The following is a 26,265-nucleotide window of genomic DNA, read 5'->3' as shown; positions in this document are numbered from 1 at the left end:
TGTTGGGAAGATATGCCGCTTTCAGTTATGGGAGGGCTGGCAGGGTGGGGAGGGGGGACATTTTGTTTTTTTGGTTATTGTTTTACTGTTCATTATAACAATGCATATATTTCACAGTCACTCAGGCTTAACTTAACTCTGCTCTTAGTGGGTAATCTAAATTGTGCCATCCGGTTGCCTGCCTTTGCTCCATCTGGGTTGATGCTGTTCCTTGAGTCCCTCTCTTTACTGCTGTACAAGACGGCTGAATGGCATCTCTCAAAGTGATCTCTTGGAATACCATGAATTTTAGCAGCTTAATGAGGATTCCACCTACCTCCATTTAGTGTGGGAGTTGTGCAAGGCTCATACTATAGGTGAATAAATCTCCTCTATCCAAATTTTGTGCTCTGATTTTGCCTCACAGGCCGCTCAACTGGAGCAGCGTGAGTCGCAGGCTTCTGTAGCTTTCACAGAGGGTCTGACTCCTGACTCATTCTCTGGCCCGTCACAAATAAGGAGGGAGCTTAATCTCCATTACACCTCTTTGGGGCAGTCTGATACTAAATGTCTGGCTGCCAAATTGAATCAGGGGGATAAAAATTGAAAACTGTTAGCTAATCTGGTAGCTGATCCTTCCTATCAAACTGATTCCTGGAATACAATCTCCCAAAGGGCATCCTACAGGAATTCCATAATTTATAGAATACATTATATATCAGGATTCCCTCTGGAACCGGGTAGGTCTTTGCTGGATTTCCTGGAAGACGTGAGATTGCCGCTTTTGTCTGCCGAGGACAGAGAGGAAACTCAATAAACCGCTGGCACGCTTGGAGATAGAGGCTGCTATACAATCCTTCCCTAACCCCATGTTCCCAGGGCCAGATGGTCTGCCAGGAGAATGGTATAAGGCACATATGACCCTATTGGGCCCTAGGTCACAAAGGCTTTTCTCTCATTGCTTGGACAGCTGCTAGTTAGCATGTATCAGGCACGTATTGTGCTATTTCCCAAACCTGGTAAAGATTTAAAGCACTGCTCTTCCTATAGACCTAAAATTGCTACTGAACTATGACTTAAAGATGTCACCAAAGCTCTGGCCAATAGGATAATGAAAGTATTACCATCAATTATTAATATTGACTAAACTGGCTTTTATGCCTGACAAATGCACAGATGTTAATAACCACAGTTTTCACTCATCCAGCTTCAGACCGAGGGGACTGCGTCAGGGGTCTTGGTAGCCTTTGATATTGAAAAGGCTTTCAACACAGTCCAGTGGGGTTACTTGAAGCAGGTGTTAGAGCTCTTCAGTTTTAGTCTTCAGGAAATTGATCAATCTATTATACAAAGTCCCCGTGGCAAGTATTAAGCTGAACGGCAAATTGTCATCTCCTTTCCGATCCAGGATTGGATGGAGGCAGGCGTGTGCTCTTTTCCCTGCATTGTTTGCACTGGCTATGGAACCATTGGTGGAGGTACTAAAAGCATCCAATAAGGATGTTGGAATTCGTGTAGGTTCCACTGTAGACAAGGCAGCACTTTAGGCCAATGATTTAATACTCTAAAAGACCCCAGCCCCTCAGAATGCATTGCGACCCTCTTGGGTTTACATACTAATTGGGGTAAATACCTAATTTTACCAATTGATCAGGAGGCTGGCTGATCCCAATTCCCCTTTGCAATGGGCAACGACTATTAAATATTTAGGGATTAATAGTTTTGGCAACACTAAGGATTTTAGACAACTTAACTTGTCCTCAGCTCTTCAGTGGGGGTTAAAAAAGAAAAAAAAAAAAAAAAAAAAGGGAGGAGGCCGAAAGCCTGGTCACATCTCCCTTTCTCTTATATGGAGACTTAATCTAACAAAAATGAAAATTCTCCCAGTCCTATTGTATAACCTTAGGCACTCCCCAGTCCGATTACTGAAATCCTTTTTTAAGGAACTAGATTCACCGATTGGCTCCTTATGGCAATCCCACCCAGCTAGATTTAGTAGGAAGATTTTATGCAGACCTTGGACACAAGGGGGGGGGGGGGGGGGGGGGGGGGGGGGGGTTGACTTGCCCAGACTTTTATAACCACTATTTGGCAGCCATGCTCACAACTGGCTTGTCTCTGAAACACCTCAGTAGTTCTGGAAGCTGTGCACTCAGGATCCTACGAGACTCTGTAATCTCCTTTACAGGGATCCGAGAGCCTCTCACCTGTCCCTTACTGCTGCTAATGAGGGCAGTTATTAAACTTAATATAGTGCGGGGTAAAAGGTCCCCATCCACACTCCTTTGGTTTAATCCCATTCCTTAGGAAGAAGGAAAAAACACCGCTCCAGGCTAGTCTACCTGAAAAACTGAAGTTTCCAGACAAGGGAGTCCCAGGTGCAGGTTAATTGCACAAACCAATAGAGGAAGAGGGGAAAAAAAAAAAAAAAAAAAAAAAAAAAAAAAAAAAAACTCCGGACAGCCACACTCCGGATCGAATCTGGAATAGTTGATGTGAATAGTTTTTTTTATTTGAAAAATAAAGGCACACGAAGCACAGCAGCAAACAAGGGCATAGAACAAGGAAAACTGATGCGTTCTGCGCTAAATTTAGTGCAAAACGCGTCAGTATTTTTTCTTGTTCTATGCCCTCGTTTTCTGCTGTGGTTCGTGTGATGTAGTGTTTATTTGAAAAATAAAAGGCATCAACTATTCCAGATTCGATCCGGAGTGCAGCTGTCCAGAGCTTTTTTTCTTCCTCTATGTATTAAATTCCATTCCTTACCGGACCCTGGTCTACAGGCTGCCAAAGGAGTTGGCTATCTTGAAGACATTTATGATGGGCGTGCACTATTTACATTTGACAGGTTGAGGCATAAATTTACACTGCCTAATGCATTCCCCCCCCCCCCCCCCCCGCTCCTGCAACTCCAACACGCATATGCATCCCAATTTGAATCCTCTCCGTTTCAATTGGAGCAGGATGATTTGCGATTTGGAGGTTCTCCTTCAGGGAAAAAAAAAAATAAAAAAAAACAACCCCTGATCTACAAGTCACTACTGCCCTCCGTTCATGAGGGTCTAGATGCCCTGCTTACTCCGTGGCGCTCAGAGGAGCAGGACTTTGATCATGAAGACCAGGAGGATCTCTGAGACAGCCCATTTCTGGCATTAATATCGACTAAAGACAGGTGGATCCAATTTAAAATAGTGCACAGAATTTTACACCGCAGAGACTACATTGTATCTACTCTAGTTCCTCTTACTCTAGTTCCTCTTTCTGTGTGAGCCTGCAAGATTTTCTCATATCTTTTGGGAGTGCCCTCAGGTCATACATACCCTGACCACTATTATGCATGCCCCTGTAAAGTTTGGAATTTGTCTCCTGGTGTTAGTAGACTCTTTGGCTGTTAATAGGGCTATGTGTACTTTATTGGGTCTCTTATTTTATGTCAGGAAAGCAATAGTGCTCAAGTGGAAATCAGCCACAGCCCCTACTTTGTCCTTCTGGAATCATCAATATGGTTGTACCCCTATACAGAGCAACTGATTTGTCACAGGGTTGCCAAAAAAAAAAAAAAATAAAAAAAAAAAAAATTGTGGCCTGGCACATGGACAGACTCAGACCATACAGCTGACGATCAGGAGTCCATGAACTGAATCTATTCACCGCAATATGGTTTAGCCTGATATATGTACGGTTTTACTCCTTTGCAGAGACTCGTACATTAGATTGGGTATAAATCCAACCATGTGTAAATGTTCTGATATATCCATCACTGTTCGTTGAGAGGGAGCAGGAATCTCCTTGCAATTCATTAATCCTTTAAATTAAATTATAACAGGGCAAGCACAGTGTATGGAATGTTTTGTTCTTTGTATTTTGTTAGCAGTTTGTGTTGTATTTGTTAGCTAGGGAATGCCCAAAGGCTATGTTCTGTACTTCTACAAATCAAAAAATAAAATTTCATATTGTAGTGTGGCGATTATGGGCCTCTTGTAATCCCCCATACTGCGGCGCACTTTAAAAAAAAATGTCAGATAGTACTACATCTGTACAAAACACGCTGATTGCCATAAACACCTATAAAGTGTTTGCTCCATCAACAACCAGGTGGCATGCCCATGGTCTGCTTGGCAGAAGTGCCTAGAACAAACTAAAAATCATTGTGCAGTGGAAACCGTTTCCATTTATGTCAACTGCTTGACTTAACCATCGCTGTAAACTGAATTCACACACATGCGCAAGATCACACAGTTGAATAGAAAAATAAAAAAAGGTAAAAAAATAAAAATCAAAAACCACAGTAGGTCGTCGAATATGGCATTTAATTTCGAAATATTTTTCCATAACAAATATACCAAATCATAGTGATTTTGAACTTTATTTAATAGAAAACCGGGGGATAAAACGAATTGTTACATTTTGAAAGGCCTTAAATTACATTACAGTAGAAAATACAGGAGGTAGAGGGTAACAAAAATCCAGGACATGGAATTTGGACAACGCATTGTTACTTAAAACATGGTTTCTTCTAAAACTAAAAACATGACTGTAAAAGGGGAAAAGGAGGGGGAAAAAAAATAAAAAATAAAAAAGTAAGTGATGAAAGCCCTTATATCATGCTTGATACAGGAGGTAGGATGTAATGAACCAGAAAAGACACATAATTGAGTATGACTTTGAATCTACAGCTCCTGTGTTTGCTTACTGGCAACACTATTGACAGTTCATTCAACATCTTCATTTTCAGACTCCGACTCTGTAGGGGAGAAAAAAATAAAAAAAAGTTATAGTATTTGCATTATGCCTCAATTAGAACAGCCATGACTACACTGCCATTTACAATTAAAATGTTCTACCTTTAAAAGCATCAGGTAGTAGTTACCTAGCTGGGTTAAGCACAAGTGAATGGCAGCCATAAGCTTGTGCCCATTCTGTAGTTGCCAGTTTCACAATGCAGGTGGTGCTGTCCCCCCAGAATAGCTGGAAAGGGTCTAGGTAGGCAACTAGTTTTACCTTGTGGCTGTTTAAGATTTCCTTTATATAAAGGTTAACTGCTTCCCTGGGGTCAATAACTCATACAGATACAAATAATTAAATGTCAAGTCTTAACACTTTATGTATAGCATTAACATTGAACAACCAAGCTGGAATTAAGATTTACAACACAGCTGCTTTAATAAAATGTTTGCAGCAATGCATGTGTTAAAGAATTTCTACATGCATATATTTCTTATAAAAACGTGCGAGACGTAACAAACTACCAAAAAAAGGCTGGGGACCATTTGCACAGTAGTTACCTTCTTCTGCATTTTTAAGCCACTCTACAAACTTTTTCATCTGTTCCAGAAATACACTTTTTCCTTTAGCAACATGTGCATCTTTATACCACTTCAGAATGGGCTCTTCACTTAAAACTTCAGCTGTAAGGAGAGAGAGGAAAAAAAAAAAAAGGGGGAGATCAGCTTTCAATTTGCCCTTGAGCCACTTATGTTCATCAAGTGTCAAACCATAGTACAAACAAGAAAACAAGGAAATTCGCCCTTAGAGCAGGATGGTAGTGTTAAGCATTTTCCATATCTATGAACCCATATGTGCTATACTGTACAATGTGTTCAGTACATAATACCAATAGTTACCATACAATCAATGGTTTAGTACAATTTTAATACCAGGACAATTTTCTCATAAGTAAATATGGGGGGAGAATAAGACCTATATCAAGTTCTAAACATCAGTTTCATATCTGCATGCAGTTACATCAAAAATTTGAGAGCCTAAAACAATGCGCAAGCTCTCACGCACAGATGCTTCTCTGCATTAGCATTTACCTGTTGCCATACACAGCATATTTCCGTGCAAGTGCTCAAGAAAATATGCTTTATGCACAGGCGCAGCAATTACAGCAATTGACTTCTATATTGCTGGCTGTATGCACCACCTGCTGTTCCCCATGTGTAGGAGAGCACCAAGAATTTTATGTTTGAGCCTCAAAACGTACATGTGTTTGAAGCCTAAAAAACTACCAAGCTTACCTTTGTAAAAGAGCACCACAATTTTCTGGAAGGATTTCATGAAGTGAATGTTGTCATAACAATACTCCTGAATTTTCAGCAGCAAAGTCAGTTCAGACTGACCTTGTGTAGTAAAGGCAGCAAGGAGAGGGCTGTATTGCTGGAGACAAGATATAAATTTCAGAAATAGAAATGTTAAAATTAAACAAAATGGAAAGTAAAAACAGAATAGAAATCAAAAATTGTGTGACCACTCTGCTCAAAACAGAATCAATTCCTCTAGGAACTCTCGCACATGATTTTTGAAGGCACTCAGCAGATCTGTTAGTTCTCCAAGATGTTTGGAACAACCTCAGCACTTCTGTGCATGTAGGCAGTCTCAAAATTGTTGTCTTATGTAATCCCAGACTTTACGATGTTGATATCTGTGGCTCTTTGGGGGCCAAACCACCTCCAGGACTCCTTGTTCTTTACAAGGAAGAATAATTATACTTCTATGAGATTTATATAGTGGCAACAGTTTGCTCAGTGCTTTACAACATTAGGACAGAGATGGTTCTTAAATGACACTGGCTGTATATTTGGGGTGGTTGTCCTGCTGCAGAATAAGGTTGCGTTTAATCGCACACCTCCCTGATGGTATGGCATGATGGATAACTATCTGCCTGTATTTCCCAGCAGGACACCATTGATCCTGACCAAATCTCCAACTCCATTTGCAGACATGTAGCTTACTCTCCAGCAAACAAACTGTCTTCTGCTACAGCTAAATGTAGCAAGTTTTGACTAATCAGTCCAGAGCACCTACTGACATTTTTCTGCTTCCCGGTTCCTATGTTATTGTGCATAGTTGAGTCACTCAGCACTGTTTCCATGTTGGAGGTATGGCTTTTGGCCAAAATTCTTCCATGAAGACTACTTCTGGACAGTCTATATGCATACCTCAATGCCACTGGTTTCTGTGTCAGTTCTGTGCAGTGGCACTGCTGGACATCTGGCATGGGGAACCATCCTGGCCAGGACAACACCATGAATATTACTTGATCAACTTGTGTACAAACAACCTGTCCATGCATGACTCAAATCTCAGCCGGTCTCTGCTAAACCAGCCGAGATTCAGTCTATGGCTGGCTTTAGTAGCGGTTTCTCAACCCATTTTAAGCCTCCAACACAATGATCTGTTTCAACTAACAACTGTTTCAACCTACATAAGGAATGGATGATTAGCACTTGCTTGGTATAATTGCTTTATCATCATACACCCGACTAATCCTACATAATCTTTGACTTTGTGCAAGAATTTATGCTGGTTTGAAGCCAAAACGGGTAGTCCCACCAAATATTGATTTTGATAAGATTTTACTGTTGTATCTTTTCATTTTGCAAAAATGTATAAGTTCTAATATACACACACACTTGTCTGAAAGCATTCTTGTTTTAAAAAAAAAAAAATATTTCATACCTGCTTAACACTTTTGAATATATATCTCTATTTTACATAAACACACTAAACAAAACAATTCCAAGCCATACAGGTTATATTTCAATATAACCAAATGTTGCTCAGTTGACAAAAAGCATTAGTTTGTAGCAGTCAAATCTCCTGAACAGTAGCATTTCCTAATGATTCTAATAGCCCATGACAGGACAGACCATGTATGCCTCATTTAAAAGTCAAATCATTTTGAATTGGTAGGCCACACACACACACACCCCTAAAGAAAAAGCAACATAACAGCACAACTACTTTAACTTGTTTACGAACAGTCACGTGAACTTACACCTGAGGCCTGGATGGCTGCAGTTGCGTAAACCTATAGGCATCAATGCTGTGGGTGTTGAGGTCTCCTGCCATCAGGGAAGACGAAGAGAAGGAAGAAAGAAGAACTTTGCTGCCATTTACCCCCACTGAGATTTCCTCATTAGGCGTGTCCTCCATTCTTCAGTTCTTTAGAGACCAGGGCCATTTCAGCAAGCCACTTCTGGCATACTAAAAGTGACTTAAAGATGGGTTGACACTTGTGTGATGCAAGACTTTGCATGCGATTCACATTGCTGTGCAGATCACAAGCAATGCGAATTCAGCCATAAAAACAGTATGGCTGAAATCACATTCGCATTAAAATGGCGAAGGACCTTTTTGGTCCCCACCGCAATCAAGTCGCATGGGTCTTCACGTGTATGCGATCTGAATCCTGCACCATTTCACAGTTCGCACTGCGATCCAATCTAGGGGTGTCATTAACTTTCTACTGGACACCTGCAGCAGTTTGCAGAGGGAAGTGTGAACTGCCTCCAAGTCATATGCAATGCGGGAACTCGCACAGGAACATTGCTTTCAAGTGAACCATGACTCAGTCAGTCAATCTTAGCCCCTGTACACACGGTCGGAGATTTCCACAACCAAATCCGTCGGATTTTGTCCGCGGGATCTTGTCTGAAACTGTTGCATACACACGGTCAGACAAAGTTGGCGAAAAATCTGATCTTTCAGAACGTGATGATAATTTCGTTATGATGGGACTACATTCAGGCTAGTAGCCAATAGCTTTGATGTAGGAATTTGATCTGAGCATGCGTGGCACTTGGTCCGATCAAAATTCTCTACACATGATCGGAGTATGTCCGACCGGCCCAGTTGGTCGGGAAATATTTCCAACATGTTGGAAAATTGGGTCCGACGGATATTCCGACGGAATCAGTCCGATGCATACCACACACAGTCGGATTATCCGACGACACGGTCCAATAGGACACATTCCGACGGATTCTCCAACCGTGTGTACAAGGGCTTACTGTACGTCTTGCAAATTACTATAAAGCCCCTAAAAAAAAAAAAAAAAAATTCCATCCAACTGTAATGCAAGCAGGCACAGCAACTCTGCTCTAGGAGCATTGTTGCCACACCATCAAGGAAAGCAGCGATAGGTGGACTTTATTGGTAGGAGCAACAGGCATTTTTGGGGGACTTTTTCAGGGAGAAATGGGCTTTATTTGGACAGATACCTTCAAGTGTTTGATGGCTTGCTCTGTAACCAGCTCCTCTTTTTTGTTCCATTCCACACAGCTCATCACACTGGACCATAATATACCAATGACCGTCTGCTCAGAGATGTTGTTTTTCTTCATTTCTTCCTTTACATATATACTGATCTGAAAGTTAGGGGGGAGGGTACAAGCTTTGTTTTAAAAAAAGTCAGTAAAATAAAATCTAGTTTCATAACCAAGGACTGTAGAACAGCAAGCCATTAAGAGGCCAGGTATCAATTTAGGTCTAGTAGAGTTCTGAGCAACAAATTCACATTATAATATGTTCAAGTAGTTACCTCTTTAAGAGGCTCTCCTTTTGCCATCATTTCCTGCAGCTCTTTTAGAAGCTCCTTACGAGCCCCTATTGTTTGTTGATTCCGGACATACTCTGATAATTCCTTTAATCCGGCATCTGTGAAGTATTTTGTGAAGTGTTCTACACTCTGCTTGTTTGCTGGAAATAGTTCCTAGAATTAATTTCAAAGAGGTAAGAGCAAAGCAGGGATATTTAGATCATGTATAGTGGTCTGGCAGTAGGCGATATTCTTGCCACAAAATCAGAAATAACTGTCTTACCATTAGTCTATTGTCCATATTCACTTTCCTAAGACTTCCAGCTACTGCATTAATATCTTTTTCTTTGATCCAGGATTTAAATAGTTTTACTGCAAAAGCAGCTGAAACACCTGGGGGGGAAAATAAAAATAAAAATATAGCCATGTCAATTAGGTATTTCACACAATAGTCTACAACTGTATCATCTGACCGCCCCTCCCACAATGGTTTTAATGGGTGGAGGATACAAGGACTGCAAAACAGACAATATGTCTATAAAGGAAGGATCTCCAGTGCATGGGGTAATACTATACAAAAAACAGCTGACTACTACCACCATGCTTTTGGTACAGCGCCTTGAAAAAGTATTCATACCCGCTTGACATTTTCAACATTTTGTCATGTTACAGCCAAAAACACAAGTGTATTTTATGTGCTAGACCAAAACACAACGGAGAGGGGGAAAAAAAAAAAAAAAAAAAAAAAAAAAAAATTCTAAAATATATATATATATATATTTTTTTTTTTTTTCCTGAAAAGTGTGGGTGTATTTGTATTTAGCCCCCTTTACATTAAATATGCCTAACTAAAATCTAGAGGAACTAGTTACCTTCAGAACTCACCCAATTAGTAAATAGAGACCACCTGTGTGTAAATTTAATCTCAGTAAAATTACAGTTTGTTAGAGAACCTTAGTGAGCAAACAGCACCATGAAGTCCAAGGAACATAGACAGGTCAGAGATAAAAGTTTAAAGCAGGGTTAGGTTCTAAAGAGAAAACACTGCCACTTAATTGTGCCACTTTGTGTTGGTCCATCACATAAAATCCCAATAAAATTCCCATTTACATTTTTTTTGGTTGTAACATGACAAAATGTGGAAAATGTCAAGAGGTATGAATACTTTTTCAGGGCACTGTATATGGCTTCACATGCAGCTCTACATCACAGGCACACTTAGATTGTCAAACTAGGACAATTTAGACAGAAGCCACAAAGCACAGAACATGTTGCAGACCTGCTGGCCACTTTATGCACTGTGACAGAGCCATGAAACTTGTTTCATAAAAACAGCAATCTAGTCCAGAAGAGTGTCTACAATAAAGACTGTCTGTACTGCACAAAAGCAGCCAGATTTTAAATACCAGACTGCATTGATTTCCAAGTTAACTGCCACCAGTAAGACCAAAAAGATTCTTTAGGATGCCAACTGTGCTACAATTGTGTGTATTGTTGGATCATAAATGCTAAAAAAAAAAAAAAAAAAAAAAAAAAGTTAAAGTGGTACTGAAAAAGTCTCCGGGAGTAAACCAAATTTTTTTTTTTTACCCTATGGAGACAACTTTCTCATTAGTTACCCTCAATCTAACAGTGCAAACCTCAGAACAACTTACCCTCTTTTACCAAATTCTCATTATAGAGACTGTTAAGAATCGATGCATTAAGAATCCCATTGGCCAGAAGAACACCAGTAAGCATGGCCAGCTTATTCCTCTCAGACTCTGAAAAACCTTTCAGAAACAGAAACAGCTGGAAAGAGAAAAGAGTTTAAGATGCAAAACTCAAAAAACACAAACACTACTACAAAAAGAGCAAAACAAAATGTATACCTTTTTGACCTCTTCTTCAAAGCATTTCTCCAGGTATTTGTAACGTCTGATTAGTTTGTTAAAAACCTAAAGAGTAAAACAATACACAATTGCACTTGAATTTGTTAAAACAACTCTTCAGGTTTCAGATTAGAAAAAAAGCGATTTTCTTTTAGTATAAAATAAAAATAATGTTTTAACCCTTTCCCACTAGGTCTCAGTCAAAAAAAAAAAAAAAAAAAAAGCCAGACTTGCATTTTTAGCAGTCCCTATGCATGAAAAAGCTTGTGTAATGGTTACATGCTTCCAGCAGTACAGCATATATGGGCTCTATTGGCCATCATTGCCTGATAATATAAACAAATTTTTAGTCAGCGGTACCCAGATTTTTTTGGTGCTACAAAATGCAATATCCCAATACAAGGGTGCTGCCAAATCATTTTTAGGCCTGCTGTAATGTAATATGCTAAAACAGCAGTTACAGAAACGCCAAATGTGCCGTGTAGACATGGGAATCTTAACAGCCTTTTTTTTAAAGGGTTCTGCAAAGCTTGTTTGGATGTTCTTAATATCTAACAAAAAAGACCTGGTGTGTTCCTATCAAGACTGGCAGGAACCAGAAAAAACAAAAATGAGTGTCCCAACATACGATGTGAATATAGTAAAAAAAATAAAAAAAAAATTTTTTTTTTATAAACACACACACACTGGGAGGTACAAACTGGGAGGTAAAAATAAGTAAAAACCTGCAATTAAACATCCATAACTATCGTATACTAGATGTAACAGAAGGACACATATACAAACATTAAATATACAAGACATAATAAAGTGTGCATCAAAAATATTGCCTGGATATGCAAAATAGGTAGTGACATTCACACAGTGGTCCCTGGAAGGCTCAAGCCTATAGTAAGCGGAGGAAGAGAAAATATAGGGGGGGGGGGGGGGGGGAGAATGGCTACGATGTACAAAAGGTCTTGTAATTGAGGGGAAAAAAATAAATTCTTCCCTGAATGAAGATAGAACCATCCATTGGAGAGACGGGGATATGGACAAATGATAGAGGAGAGTATGCGGAATCATAGCACAAATACTGTGGAATAGTTACGTAGGAGCAGAAAACCTAATAGAGCTGAGGACTACGCATTTATACCATTGAATGGTTCCATCTTCATTCAGGAATCCGATACAGGATAGCATTCATGTGGGTTCCATCATCCTCTAAACGCCACATATTGGAACCAGTGACATTGAGGATACGGTATTGTATGGCATCTTTATTATTGCACACATTGCTGAAATCCAACATGCTTTTTTGACTGTTTACAAGCCTGTATATTAGATATATTTGATACCACTATCTATAACTCAATGTACTGGAGACTGATACTTGGGCAGTGAATTCATAGCGCTATCTATTATGACATGATCCATCTGCAGGTCTATGATGGATCCCTTTACATTTGCAGTCCATTTCGCCCCCGCATGGTCCTGTATATGAACATCATTCTAATCCAACATTACAGATTTATTCCTACCAGCACTACCAGGGAGAGAGTTATTAGTACATAGATTTTCTCAAATACAGGACCTTTTGAACATCGTAGCCTTTCCCCTTCCCCCCTATATTTTCTCTCCCACCGCTTACTATAGGCTTGAGCCTTCCAGGGACCACTGTGTGGATGTCACTACCCATTTTGCATATCCATGCAATAATTTTGACACAGTCATATGTGATAGTGACACCCACAGATTCCTGGCATCCGGACTATACAACTTTGTTATACGTTTTATGTATTTAATGCTGTTTGTATATGTGTCCTTCTGTTACATCTACTATACGTTCGATTAGATAGTTATGGCTGTCATTTAATTGCAGGCGTTTACATATTTTTATCTCCCATTGTGGAGCATTTTGTTTATATTTTTGTATATTTACTATTAAACTAATTTACCATCTTCAGATCGTATGTTGGGACACTCATTTGGTTTTTCTGGTTCCTGACAGTCTTGATAGGAACACACCAGGCCTTTTTGTTAGATATGCTATATCAACCAGAGTGCCCCGGCCCCCCCATTGGGCTAGCGATGTTCAGAAGAGATTTTCTATGCCAACTGTATGCCCTATTTTTATGTGTTTTTGTTGGAATGGATGTTCTTAATACCTTACCTGAGCAAATGCCTGCATGGTCTCTAGATCTTCTTGTGCTGAAAACACACAAACATCAGTACGGATCACGTCATCGGTAAGAGTACCACCTGGTGCTGCAAGATTAAAATTGGCATAATTAGAACAAATGCAGTACAATGTTCCCAGCCCATTACATAGGAGAAGCACATTGGAAAAGCAAATACATGTTGGAGTTCCATGTGCAACCATGGACAAACCACTGCAACAAATGAATGCTAGTTAAGGGCTCATGCACAAGGGTACACATAAAATGTGCTAATCTTTACATGCATACAGTGTTAAATGTATGCCATTGGCCCTGAATAGCCACCTGCAGCCAAGTAATTAGCGTACCATTGGCTCTGTATGCATGCAAAGTTAGCACAAATTGTACATGTCCAAAGACAAGATTTTATAGAAGATATGTAAACATTTTGCACGTGTGAGAATGAGCACTAAAAATACAAACCAGCAGCCAACATAAGTCAGTGCACTGCCTGCTCTAATAGAGTCCAACTCATGTGCATTGTATCAAGACTGTAAACACATGGAAATTCTGGGTGTACTTCTGAAAGTCAATGCCATAGCAGACTTGATCCTACATGATAGATAAATTGGCCAGGGTATATTCACAGTGCCATTTCTAGCCACATACATGGCTTAACAGTCGATTTTTGTAAACTACCCAATAAAAGAACCAGATGGAAAATTCATAAAAATGACACCTGCATCCAATCAGAACACACTGCTTGCTCCTGACTAGTATCCCCAAACTACCTCCCATCTGTTTAATGCAGGATCTGAAAACTTAGTTTTTTGCTAATCCTACCCTTAGCTAAACGTCTTAGAGGGAAACCCCAAGTGTTCCTGTAGAAGCAAGTTCAGATGAATTTGAGCAGATGAAGCAGGTGCTATGGCACGGCAGTGAAATCATAAAAATGTAAACAGCCAGGTTGTCAATGGAGTTCATCTGAAAACGATTGTTATGAAGGCAGAAGCATTCATTGTACAATAGAGCCTTTTTATTATTGCAAGATCACGTGAAGTCAGTTTTTGTATCGTCAGTTCTGGCACAAACTACAGCACCACTACCAGGTATAATTTCTTACTGCAGCACCATTTTGAAATGCAATTATGTAGTTAGACCAGTTGCCAGTACTGAGAATAGCAGACAAGATGTTTGATAGCAACAATTTTATGTGCTTGCATACCCAGCATCCCACCAGCCACCAGGATGTCAAAAAGTGTTTCTGCATAGCGACGATAGTCAAGTTTTGCTCCAGAAGCATCAAGAAATTTTGCTACTGCTTCCAAGTCGTTGCCAGTTTCATTTAAGCCTTGAATAATACAGTCTTGAAATTGGGTAGGGTCAAACCTCTCCTTTTCATCTGAAAAAGAAGAGAATTGGTTTGTAGAAGTTTACAATTCTGAAAAAAAAATAAAAATGGATATTTTCTATAGATTTAGCAAGTCTAATACACTGCAGTACACAGGGTCCTCAATGTTATTTTGGAGGCCTAAAACATTCAAATTATGCAAAAGTGTATCCACTTCCCTTCCACACCACTCCTTACTCCAAAAAGGCTACCCTACTTTTTTGCATCCCTTTTAAACCACACACCGATTCTTGCCCACCAACCACCCTCCACTGCCTCTCCTGCTGGCTTCAGGTGCATCAAAATATGTCCTCCTACTTTAGTCCCTTTGTCGATCCCAAAAAGACCTCCGACATTACAAAGGAAAAAAGAAAAAGGGAAACCCACATACCAATCACATAGTAAGGCCCCTTTCACATGAATCAGCAGGGGATCTGTCTGCTGATCCATTAAGCAGGTGGATGGCAGGTCCCTGTCCGCTCCGCTGATGCAGAGCGGACAGACACAGACATAGCCTGCTGTTCTCTATGGGGAGGTCAGATGGAAAATATAATATAAAAACCACCTCGTTGGTTTCCATCCGATATGATCTGCTAGATGGATGGGGGGGGACAGATGCCCATCAGTCTGCTTTTGGGAGACAGAGTTGGATGCAGGCAGGCGTAAAGGGACACATGCCATCTGCATGTGTAAAAGGGGCCTAAAGCCTGGTTCACACAGGGCATACACCCCTGCAAGGCCATGTTTACCTGTACAGGGATGCACAGGTGTTCCATTCATGTCATTTTGGATGTAGCAACTGCATGAACAGCCATTACTCCCAATTTGACATCCATGTAGGTCCAGCTGCACGTCCTAGAGTTCATACTGTCTGCATGCGGGTCCGTGCACCCACACGCATGTCAAGATTGGGAGCAGCAGCTATGCCTGTGCAGCCATTGCATCCCAACTGGCATAAATGGGACTACCTGGACAAAAAACCTGAGCATCCCCATGCAGGACAAGGGGACACACACACACACACACACACACACTTTAGTATGCCACATGTGGATACTTTAGTAGCAATTTTGTAATGCTGCGTTTGTGTGCATTTGCCTTATTGCTGGGCAATAAAAAAAAAAAAGTGCAATTTAAAAATGTACAAATATTTGTTAATTATTAGCTCAATACAGGTTTTAGCCAACGTTACAAAATTCCTACTAAATAAAGCCATGTATGAATCCACCAATAATGATTTAATGTATTTTTAGCAAAAAATATTGTTTAACAAAACATTTGCACGATTATCGCAGGGCCCTTAAAATCAGTAGCACCTTTACGCTATTGGCCATGTGATTTAAGAAAATATATGGTATGGAGGAGTCTGAACGTTGCAAGGGAAAATATAAAACCTCCAGATTTGAGAATTTTGCATACGTTCTATTTTCACCATTTGTCAAAAAGGAGCAAAAAAATTAAATAAAAAAAGTTTAGAAAATGTATCCATCAACACTAAACAGGTTTATATTTTAAATTTAGTAAAAAAGTTCTGGGAGGACATCATACAACACCCTTCCAGAACTGGATGTTCGTGATGTAGCAGTGCAATTGAAAAGTGGTTAAAGTTGCAAATATGAACGGTATTCATTGGTGTGCGACTTGTCATGTCCCTATGGGTCCAAAGTTGCATAAACACATGAATGGGGCTTTATATGGGATAAAGCACTGCAAGTTTCAATATTTCTCGCTTTAGAAAGTACTTCAATAATTTCCATAAAACAAGCCTTGGCCCCAAATAGACATGCTTTGAAGATTTCAGTTTTGGTTACTGTAATATTTGACAGATAACGGATTTTATTTTGACTGCATAATGGAGCATGTAATGATAAAGGTGATCGGTGTTCACATTACCTCTTTTTCGGGTTTTAAAACGCTGGCCAGATAGCGTTGGCTTTTGTTGCTTTTGATTATTCATAAAAAAGATGCCCTGCAAAATAAAGACAAACTACAATTAGAAACCTTGTGCAGAGCGCGTGCTATTTACCCACATAAAGTAAATACATAATTATACGGTGACTGGTTTGCACTCAAACAGCATTTTCTTCCAAAATACGTGATATTTAAATTGTGTTTAGCTTAACCACTTTCAGACCGGACCAATTTGCTGGTCAAAGACCAGACCACTTTTTGCGATTCGGCACTGCGTCACTTTAACTGACAATTGCGCGGTCGTGCGACGTGGCTCCCAAACAAAATTTACGTCCTTTTTTCCCACAAATAGAGCTTTTTGGTGGTATTTGATCACCCCTAGAGCGACAATTTTAAAAAAAAAACGAATTTTTTACTTTGTTATAATAAATATCCCCCAAAAATATATAAAAAAAAATTTTCCCTCGGTTTAGGCCGATATGTATTCTACATATTTTTGGTAAAAAAAAAAAAAAAAAAAAACGCAATAAGCGATTATTGATTGGTTTGCGCAAAAGTTATAGCGTTTACAAAATAGGGATAGTTTTATAGCATTTTTATAAATTTTTTTTTTTATTTTTTTTTTTTACTAGTAATGGCGGCGATCAGCGATTTTTATTGCGACTGCGACATTGTGGGGGACCCATCGGACATTTTTGGGACCATTGTCATTTATACAGTAATCACTGCTATATAAATGCAGTGATTCCTGTGTAAATGACACTGGCAGTGAAGGGGTTAACCAGTGGGTGGCAGTGTAGGGGTTAAGTGTTCCTAGGGGTGTGTTACTAACTGTGGGGGGGGGGGGGGGTTGGGCTTTCATTTAGTGAACACTGATCTCTGCTCCAATCACATGGAGCAGAGATCAGCGTCACTAGTTGCTAGGCAGAATGCCGTTTACTCTGCATTTCCTCCATTCGGCCGCTCCGTGAGACGATCGTGGGGTTGCCCGCGGCGATCGAGTCCGCGGGTCCCACGACCAGACTCACGGGGGTCCCGACCAGCGCGGGAGCGCGCTGCCGGCGGCGCGCTCCCGATGGCAGGGCGGCATTGAATATTGGACGTACCTGTACGCCAATATGCCTGCCCGTGCCATTCTGTCGAAGTACATTGTCGTGCGCTGGTCGGGAAGTGGTTGTAAACCCTTGACAACCACTTTAAAATGACAGGTTTAAGAGATATTCCTGTAGTTGCATGTGCCAACATCATGCAGCACATGCGCACTTAAAGTGGTTGTAAACCCTTACAAACCACTTTGACCTACAGGTAAGCCTAGATTAAGGCTTACCTGTAGGTCCAAGCAATATCTCAGAAACCTATATGGTTTAGGAGATATTTGCCCGAAAACGGGCACCGCTGTCTACGGTGCATGCGCCGTAGACAGCGGCGCGCAGGTGCACTGAGCGCGGCATTTCCAAGAATGGAGCTGCCGTGCGTGTCGACTCGCGTGCGCATGCGCGGGAGTGACGTCATCGCAGCTTCACCGAATGACAGCGGCGGAGCTGCGAGACGCCACCAGCAAGATGGATGCGGCGGACAACAGGGGTCAGCGGCAACTTCGCTGGCTCCTGTGTCAGGTAAGTGACACATAATGGGCTACTGTGCAATGCATAGTAGTCCATTATGCTTTGCCTTTGCAGGGAATGAAAGGAAGTAAACCCATCAGGGTTTACTTCCTCTTTAAGCCAACTGAAGCAATGGCACATGCATGCCGCTGCTTCACTTGAACTGTGCCATTCCTGTCGGCTCCCGCGGGAGTGACGTCATTGCGGCTCCGGCCAATGACAGTGCCGGAGCTGCGACACCTGGAAGTAACCTCCGGGATAGATGCCGCCGGCTAGAGGGGGAGTCAAGGACAGCTGAAGGGGCTTTGTTCTCAGGTAATTCATAATGAGCTAGTATGCTATGGATACTAGCTCATTATGCCTTTATCTTGCAGGGTTTCCCCCCCCCCCCCCAAGGGTTTACAACTACTTTAAGCTCATTGCGTCTTAGATCAGATAACATTTTATGGCAAATTACTGCACAAAAACAGTTCGTTACAAGGGGTTCACATACTTTTTTTCTTGCCACTATATTTACAAAACTACAACCCCAGTTCCAAAAAAAAAAAAAAAAAAAAAAAAAAAAAAAAAAATGTTAGGATGCTATGCAAAATATAAAATCAGTGTAATGGTTTGCAGATCTTAAAGTGGTTGTAAACCCTTACAAACCACTTTGACCTACAGGTAAGCCTAGATTAAGGCTTACCTGTAGGTCCAAGAAAGATCTCCTAAACCTATACGGTTTAGGAGATATTTACAAAAAGACAGGCACCGCTGACTATGGCGCGGAGTGACGTCATCGCGGCTCCGGCGAATCACAGTGCCGGAGCAGCAAGACTCGGAAGTCACTCCGGGATAGATGGCAGCAGCAAAGATAAAAGGAGGACCACTGCTTCGGGGGGGACTTCGCTCTCAGGTAAGTTATTCATAATTAGAGGTCGGCCGATATTTGCCGTTTTTTAAATAATCGGCATCGGCCGATTGTGCTGATAAAAAGCCGATTCTACAGCGGGACTTTGAAATGACTTCTGTAAGAAGTCAGTGTGAGTTGCCTGAGTCGTCATAGCAACACTTTCCTCTTCTCTGGGCAGACTGCCAAGAAAAGAACTAAATGATACAATGTTTACACTTGAATGAATGAAGTCATCTCAGCGTGTAGAAGTTCTCAGTTTAACCATTTAAAGACTAAATCTTTTCTGACACTTGTTGCTTACAAGTAAAAATCCTGTATTTTCTGCCAGAAAATCACTTAGACCCCCCCAAAAATTATATATATTTTTTTAGCAGAGATCCTAGGGAATAAAATAGCGGTTGTTGCAATATTTTATGTCACACGGCATTTGCACAGAGGTCTTTCAAATGCATTTTTTTGGGAAAAAAAATACCCCATTTAAAAAATAAAAATAAAATAAAAACAGTAAAGTTAGCCCATTTTTTTTTTTTTGTCCAAAAGTTTTGACTACCCGTTTTTATTTAATATATAGTTTTTTTTTTTTTTAATCTAGATCATACATACAAGTAAACTGATTGGAGGTTTGTTTTGTTTAATAAATATTTAAGTGTAAGAAATTTTCTGTATCACTTATGAAGGCCGCTTTCACACAGGAGCGGGCAGGCGTTGATGGTAAAACGCAAGTTTTAGCAGCTCTTTACCATCATTTTAGCAGTGTTATTTGGCTGCTAGTGGGGCACATATAACCCAGCTAGAGGCCAAGGAAGAGGTTAAATGCCCCCATGAAGCACCGCTGCCAAATCGCATGGCATGCGCTTCGGCAGTGGTGCCCATTCATATCAATGGGCAGGAGTGGTGGAGGAGCGGTATACACCACTCCAAACGTGCTGCTTGCAGGACTTTTTTTTTTTTTTTAAGATCCTGCCAGCGCATCGCCTCAGTGTGAAAGCACTCTGTCTTTCACACAGACTGCAGGGGAGCCATTTTGCAGGCACTTTACAGGCGCTATTTTTAGCCCAAAAGCGCCTTAAAAATCGCCCCAGTGGGAAAGGCGTGTTAGATCAAGGGGGATTAAAAATAAATAAAATAAAATCAGCCTAACATATCGGCCCAAAAAAAAAAATAATAAATCGGCATCATATATCGGCCGCCATGATTTCTAAATATCGGCATCGGCCAGAGAAAAACCCATATCGGTCGACCTCTATTCATAATGAGCTAGTATGCTATGCATACTAGCTCATTATGCCTTTGCCTTGCAAAAAATAAAAAATAAAATAAAAAAAGCCTTTACTTCCTCTTTAAGATTATCAGTATCTCAGAAGTAAAAACGGGCAGAGGTTCACTGATCTGAAAAGCTGCTTCTAGAAATTGAACAATTTCAGATTAAGGTTCCAACATTAAATTGCAAAGGACTTTAAATATATTATAACCTACACTACAGAGAATCTGGAGAAATCTGTGCAAAGATCAAGACTGAGCTTCAATAGTGCCCCGTGATCTTTGGGCTATCAAAACAGCACTGCATTAAAAACCAGGCATGATTCTGTGATCGATATTACTGCATGGGCTCAAGAATACTTGGGGAAAAAAATAAATAAAAAATGTCGGAACACCAGTCACTGTGCCAGTCAAAAACATAAGGCAAAATGTATGTAAATCCTCACCTTGTAAGGCCTCTTGCACACTGCAGCTTGAAAACGCCTTTACCTTACTGAAGATCCCAGCGTCTGGCCTCAAAGCCAAATGGAGAACTGGCTCTGACAAGGATTTTGCTGGATCCTTGGACAGGCAAGTGTCCCTATATTAAAAGTCACCAGCTGCAGCATTTGGAGACTTCATTTTTTTGGGGAGAGACTGGAGCTCCTCTTTAAGCTGGCCATACACTGAACAGAGTGAATTTCAATCAGAGTTTGGTTTACTATAAAAGGCAAGTCAATTATTTAAATTAAAATTCTGCCAAAGTGACATCAGAAAATTTGTGGACAATCACTGGCTGCAGCCAATCAGCTGCAACCAATGATTAGTGTATTATGGCAGTGGTTTGTGTGGATGAGGAATCTGCCCCCCCCCCAGTGGAGCTTCTTATAGGAGCATCCTATGCATTCCCAGGCCAAATTACTAAACCATGAGCTGGGTAATGAGCAAATGACACCTTCTATAGTCCGTGCGCTTCGTGGCCCCCCCCCCACCCCCCATCTCAATAGAACAAAGTGCAAGGGGCTTACTTTGGGGGGCTTGCATATATATATTTCGATTTAGAATAACTAACTCTTTAGAGTCAGTCACAACTGGGCTTATGGAAGAACCTGAATATTCAGTCTAAAAATTAAAGTTCCTCCCACCCCACGAAATATTTAAAGTCAGCAACTACAAATACTGCAGCTGCTGACTTAATATATGGACACTCACCTGTCCAGGGAGCCCAAGATGTTAGTACAGCCAGTTCCCCCCCCTGAAAGGAGACAAATAAGCAGAAATTCCTCTTTTGTATATCTTCCCTGTTTTGTTGGCTTTACTTTGACTTCACCTCACGTCTTACATTTTCCCATAAACTATATGGATTCACAAAGTATCAACAGTGATCAAATGGAGCATTTTAAAAGAGAAATTGTCAAAAAGAACCTGCTGCAGGTAAACAACTAAAAGTACCCAAAAAATACCTGGCTAAGGTTCTTGGGCTACAGTTAAAGCCCAGAGCGAAGCTATATAACAGGCAAAGCGTGCCATTGCTTGCCTATGACTACTGCTTCTGGCAAAATCATACTGGCCAATCATGCAGCCCATGAGTTATGGGCAAATAAGAATAGGTGGGAGGTGGAGTCTGCAATAGGTATACGAGGGCACCTATACGAGACTGCTGCAGTTTCTCTTTTGGATTACACAAGTCTCAATAAGGATATCTTGTTTGATGCCAGTATGCAGGCACAGACACTACAATACAGCATGTAAAGTCAGGCAGTCCTGAATTCCCTCAGTATGAATTGCCCCAATCTGTGCCAGGGTCACTTTAAAGGGGCTCTGACTAACACTGAAATCATGCATTTGCTTGCCCTGCCAAAACAGAACAGAGCAACCCTTTTTTCTTTGGACTTCAATAACCAGATAATACGCCTTTGTTTACAGAAGGGGATTGCCATGTCCATAAACATGATTAATGTGCAAGATCTACAACTACTTCTGATGCCTTCACATCTGCTTGGATGCTAAATCACTTAAGGCAGGGTTTGTTATTTAAATGCCCCCCACCTACACTGCAGCGCACTGTAGGTAATAACAGAAGTTTATGCAGGTAACCCGCAGCTGCACTGCACCTGCGGATCAGTTTGAAAGCAGCCCAGTAAGCACTGCAAAACATATCCATATACACTGTGAATTTAGTAATAAACTTACCTTTAATACCCATCTTCCATTATGGTATCGCTGGTTGTTGCTGTCCCAGGCAGAGTGCATTTGCTATCACTCCGCCTGTGACAGGAGAGGGTCCCATACAGGAAGCATTGGCTTATGTGTCTCTGCTCCACAGCCACTTGCTTTCCAATACCAGTGGCTTCATTCACAAAACTGCTGCTCTGGGATGGCTGGTCGGCAACCCGTGATCTGGGCTTGCCAACCTGCCATCTTGGAGCAGGAGGGCGAGGGCCACATCAGATCTTTAGTGGACAATTGGCCTGCGAGATAGAGATAACACGTGGGCATACTTATATTTAGTACCCCTTGTGTATATTAGCAGCACTTGTGTAAAAAAGTGTTTAGCAGTACCTCTGTATACTGCTTGGTCATCATGACCTGTGACTGATGGAGGTTTGGGAAGCAAAAAAAAAAATGACAAGTTTCCAAGTCATCTGTTTCAGTCTTATCAAGACAGCTTGCCCTGGATGTTGCTGAGGGGTATACAAAAAACAGAAAGAGCAAATGGCAAATCTATGCTTAAAAGTGCCACATCCAGTATTCAAGACACAAAAGGAAAAAAAAAAAAAAAAAAAAAAAAAAGAAAGAAAGAGAAAAAAAAAAAAAAAGGGAAATCCCCTAGATGGGCTTTTTAGGCAACTAATAGTATTATATTCCAACTGTACTGGGGTCTGGTGTGTTTGATGCTTTTTACAGCGTTCTAGTACAGTTCTGTGCAGGAAGAAAAAAAACAAAAACACAGCACATTGTACTCTCTTTTCTGGAACGGAAACACTGGAATGCATTGCACTGGTGTAAACTATGCAATTGGAATCCATATAACCTACTTTGCATGCATTTTTGATGGGGGGGGGGGGGGGGGGGGGGGGGAGACACACACACACACACTATACTTACCTCTCTGCAGTTGGTTTTGCACAGAGCTGCCCAGACGCGCCACTTCTCGGATCTCTTTGCTGCTCCTGGCCCCTCCCTCCTATTCAGTGCACCCACAGTAAGCAGCTTCCTATGGGGGCACTGGCGCCAAGTCACAGCACCGTGTGTCCATTCAGACATGGAGCCCTGGCTCGGCCCCTCTCCCCTGATTGGCTGACAGCCACAGGAGCCAATGGCATTGCTGCTGTGTCTCAGCCAATCAGGAGGAGTGTCCTGGATGGCGTGGACATCGCTGGAGAGAGATGGGCTCAGGTATTTAGGGGGTGCTGGGTGGATGCTGCTCACAGAATTTTTTTTTGATCCCAATGTATTTAAAAAAATAAAAATAAATAAATAATAATTCTGCCTTTACAACTCCTTTAACCCCTTCCCGACAAGCTGCAGCAGTATGGCTCCTCTGGGTGAGCAGTCGTAAATGTATGATTGCTCTTTAAAAAAGACTGCAACGTGTCCCCGGAGCAGACGCGAATGTCCGATGACTGCCGGCCACCCGCAATTGCCCGTGACAGAGCAAGAATGTGCGCGCGCGCACGCACACACACACACACACACACACACACACATCCCAATTCTGTCAGAGGAGAGAGATCATGTGTTCAAGTAGGAACAACGATCTCCCACCTCCTCTAGTCAGCCATAACCATTGATTCGATTTTTTTACCAAATATATGTAGAAGAATATGCATCGGCCTAAACTGATGAAGAAATGTGTTTAACTTTTTTTTTTCCTGGATATTATAGCAAAAAGTAAATTTTTTTTTTTCTTCAAAATGTGTCGCTTTTTATGTTTATAGCACAAAAAAAAAAAATTCAAAAAGTAGCTGCTGACTTTTGATGAGGACACGTACCTTTCCAGGGCCCCCACTATGTCGACTGCTCGAGGCCAACCTGTCCCTCGGGTCCCGGTGCCACCATCCTCACTAAGGGAAACGGGCAGTGGAGCCTTGCAGCTTCACTGCCCATTTCCTACTGTGCATGCTCGAGTCGCGTGCCACTTTGGGAATGGGATGCTCCATTTTAGTTAACACACCGTGACCCATTACCCAGAAGACAACGCGAGGAGGAGAAAGGACCGAAGATCACTGCAGAGTAGGAAGAGGCAGATTAGGAAGACAGGGGTTTCCGGTAAGGTAAAAAAAAAAAAAAAAAAAAAAAAAATTCTCAAATTTTTTTTAAAGAATATTAATGCTGTTTTTTTTTTTTGGGTGGCCCTCCACTTTAAAGCAAAGCAGTGCCATATCGCAAAAAAAAAAATGGCCTGGTCAGGAAGGGGGTAAATCCTTCCAGTGTTCGCGTGATTAAGGCAGCCCATATACGCCCCAATCGCCTTTAGATCAACCAACAAATGTAGTGAATGGGCCTACCTGACTGGATAGGATTAGGCAGGTCTTCATATTACAAAGTTTTCATAAATCTAAAATTGAAATCAGCAGGTCCAGATTAAAACGATTAGGGCCGGTGCGAATAGAAGAGGCAGGAATCAGCGGGGGAGGTGCGGTAACTGGCCCCGTTTACTGTAATGTTAAAGAGGAAGTAAACCCTGATGGGATTACTTCCTCTTTGATCCCCTGCAAAGGTAAAGCATAATGGGCTACTATGCATCGCATAGTAGTCCATTATGTGTCACTTACCTGACACAGGAGCCAGCAAAATCACCGATGTCCCCCGTAGTCCGGAGCATCCATCTTCTTGATGGGTCTCGCTGCTCCGGCGCAGTCATTCGTCGGAGCCACGATGACATCTCCCCCGCGCATGCGCACAGGAGCCGCCATTAGTGGCATATCGCGGTTAACTGTGGCACGCTCAGTGCGCCGCTGTCTACAGCGCATGCGCCATAGACAGCGGTGCCTGTCTTTCGGCAAATATCTCCCAAACCGTGTAGGTTTAGGAGATATTTCTTGGACCTACAGGTAAGCCTTAATCTAGGCTTACCTGTAGGTCAGAGTGGTTTGTAAGGGTTTACAACCACTTTAAGTCGCCAATGGCTGCATCCATTTGCGGCTCTGTGCAGCCAGTGATAACCTGCGGTGATCGTTGGACACACACAAAGTGTATCCGGCGGCGATCACGCCAACATGGTGGACATCAATGAATACCTGCAGCCGATGACAACCTGTCATTACAGCGAACTGGAGGCGGCAGCCGCACCTACCCACAGCGAAAATCACAGGATTGCGCCACTACTATTTGCACCGGTCCTAATCACCTGTGTCAACGTAGCCTAAGAGGGAGGTTGATGTGGGAAAGGAAGAGGGTCTCATATGAACTGTCCAGGTCAGGCCCCAGATTGCAGATTGTAGTGTGTGTGATATAGGAGGTCAGTCACACATGTGAGGCTGTGCACACAATGAAGGATTAGTATACACAGGGGGTACAGGACACTATCACCCTTGTATAGAACGGTCCATTATATATGGAGGGGGGGTGTCAGGTTAGATAGACACCCACCCCATATGATTACATTCATCCTATAGACAGAAAGTCAGCAGGTCCCCCCCCAGCCGGGCCTAGCCGGCACCCTCCGTCCACAAAGCCTCCCCACGCACAGCGCCCCTTGTACCGGGCGGCCCCCTCCCCCCACATGTCTCTTACCGAATGTAAGTCAGGCAGGAAACGGGCCAGAGACGGGGCGGGCAGTAACGGGAAACAAGCACAGGCCTCGTCCAAGAATTCTTCCTGTGCTGTTCGACGACCAGAAAAAAGAGAGAGAGGCCGGAGTACCGCCCAGCTACGTCACCGGAGGCGGGGAAAGGCGAGACCATTGAGGCCAAA

At 41.8% G+C, this 26,265-nt stretch overlaps 1 protein-coding gene across 1 annotated transcript; it reads right to left on the bottom strand.

The window, feature by feature from the left end:
• Window positions 1-4,270: 4,270 nt before the first annotated feature.
• BZW1 (basic leucine zipper and W2 domains 1) lies at window positions 4,271-26,244 on the bottom strand. The gene is made up of 12 exons (XM_077448641.1): window positions 26,086-26,244; window positions 16,594-16,669; window positions 14,536-14,712; window positions 13,325-13,419; window positions 11,173-11,238; window positions 10,957-11,092; window positions 9,585-9,694; window positions 9,305-9,475; window positions 8,985-9,131; window positions 6,000-6,138; window positions 5,265-5,387; window positions 4,271-4,723 (listed from the first exon to the last, which is right to left on the bottom strand). The coding sequence occupies exons 2-12, from the start codon at window positions 16,655-16,657 to the stop codon at window positions 4,692-4,694; spliced, it is 1,260 nt and encodes a 419-aa protein (XP_077304767.1). The 5' UTR covers window positions 16,658-16,669; window positions 26,086-26,244; the 3' UTR covers window positions 4,271-4,691.
• Window positions 26,245-26,265: the final 21 nt, after the last annotated feature.

This window comes from Lithobates pipiens, unplaced genomic scaffold (assembly GCF_037356315.1).
Source record: "Lithobates pipiens isolate NorthernLeopardFrog02 unplaced genomic scaffold, aLitPip1_a1.2 Scaffold_22, whole genome shotgun sequence".
In the NCBI taxonomy this organism is placed as follows: domain Eukaryota; kingdom Metazoa; phylum Chordata; class Amphibia; order Anura; family Ranidae; genus Lithobates; species Lithobates pipiens.
Note: the sequence above shows the minus strand (reverse complement) of the source record. Positions and strands in the feature narration are given on the sequence as shown.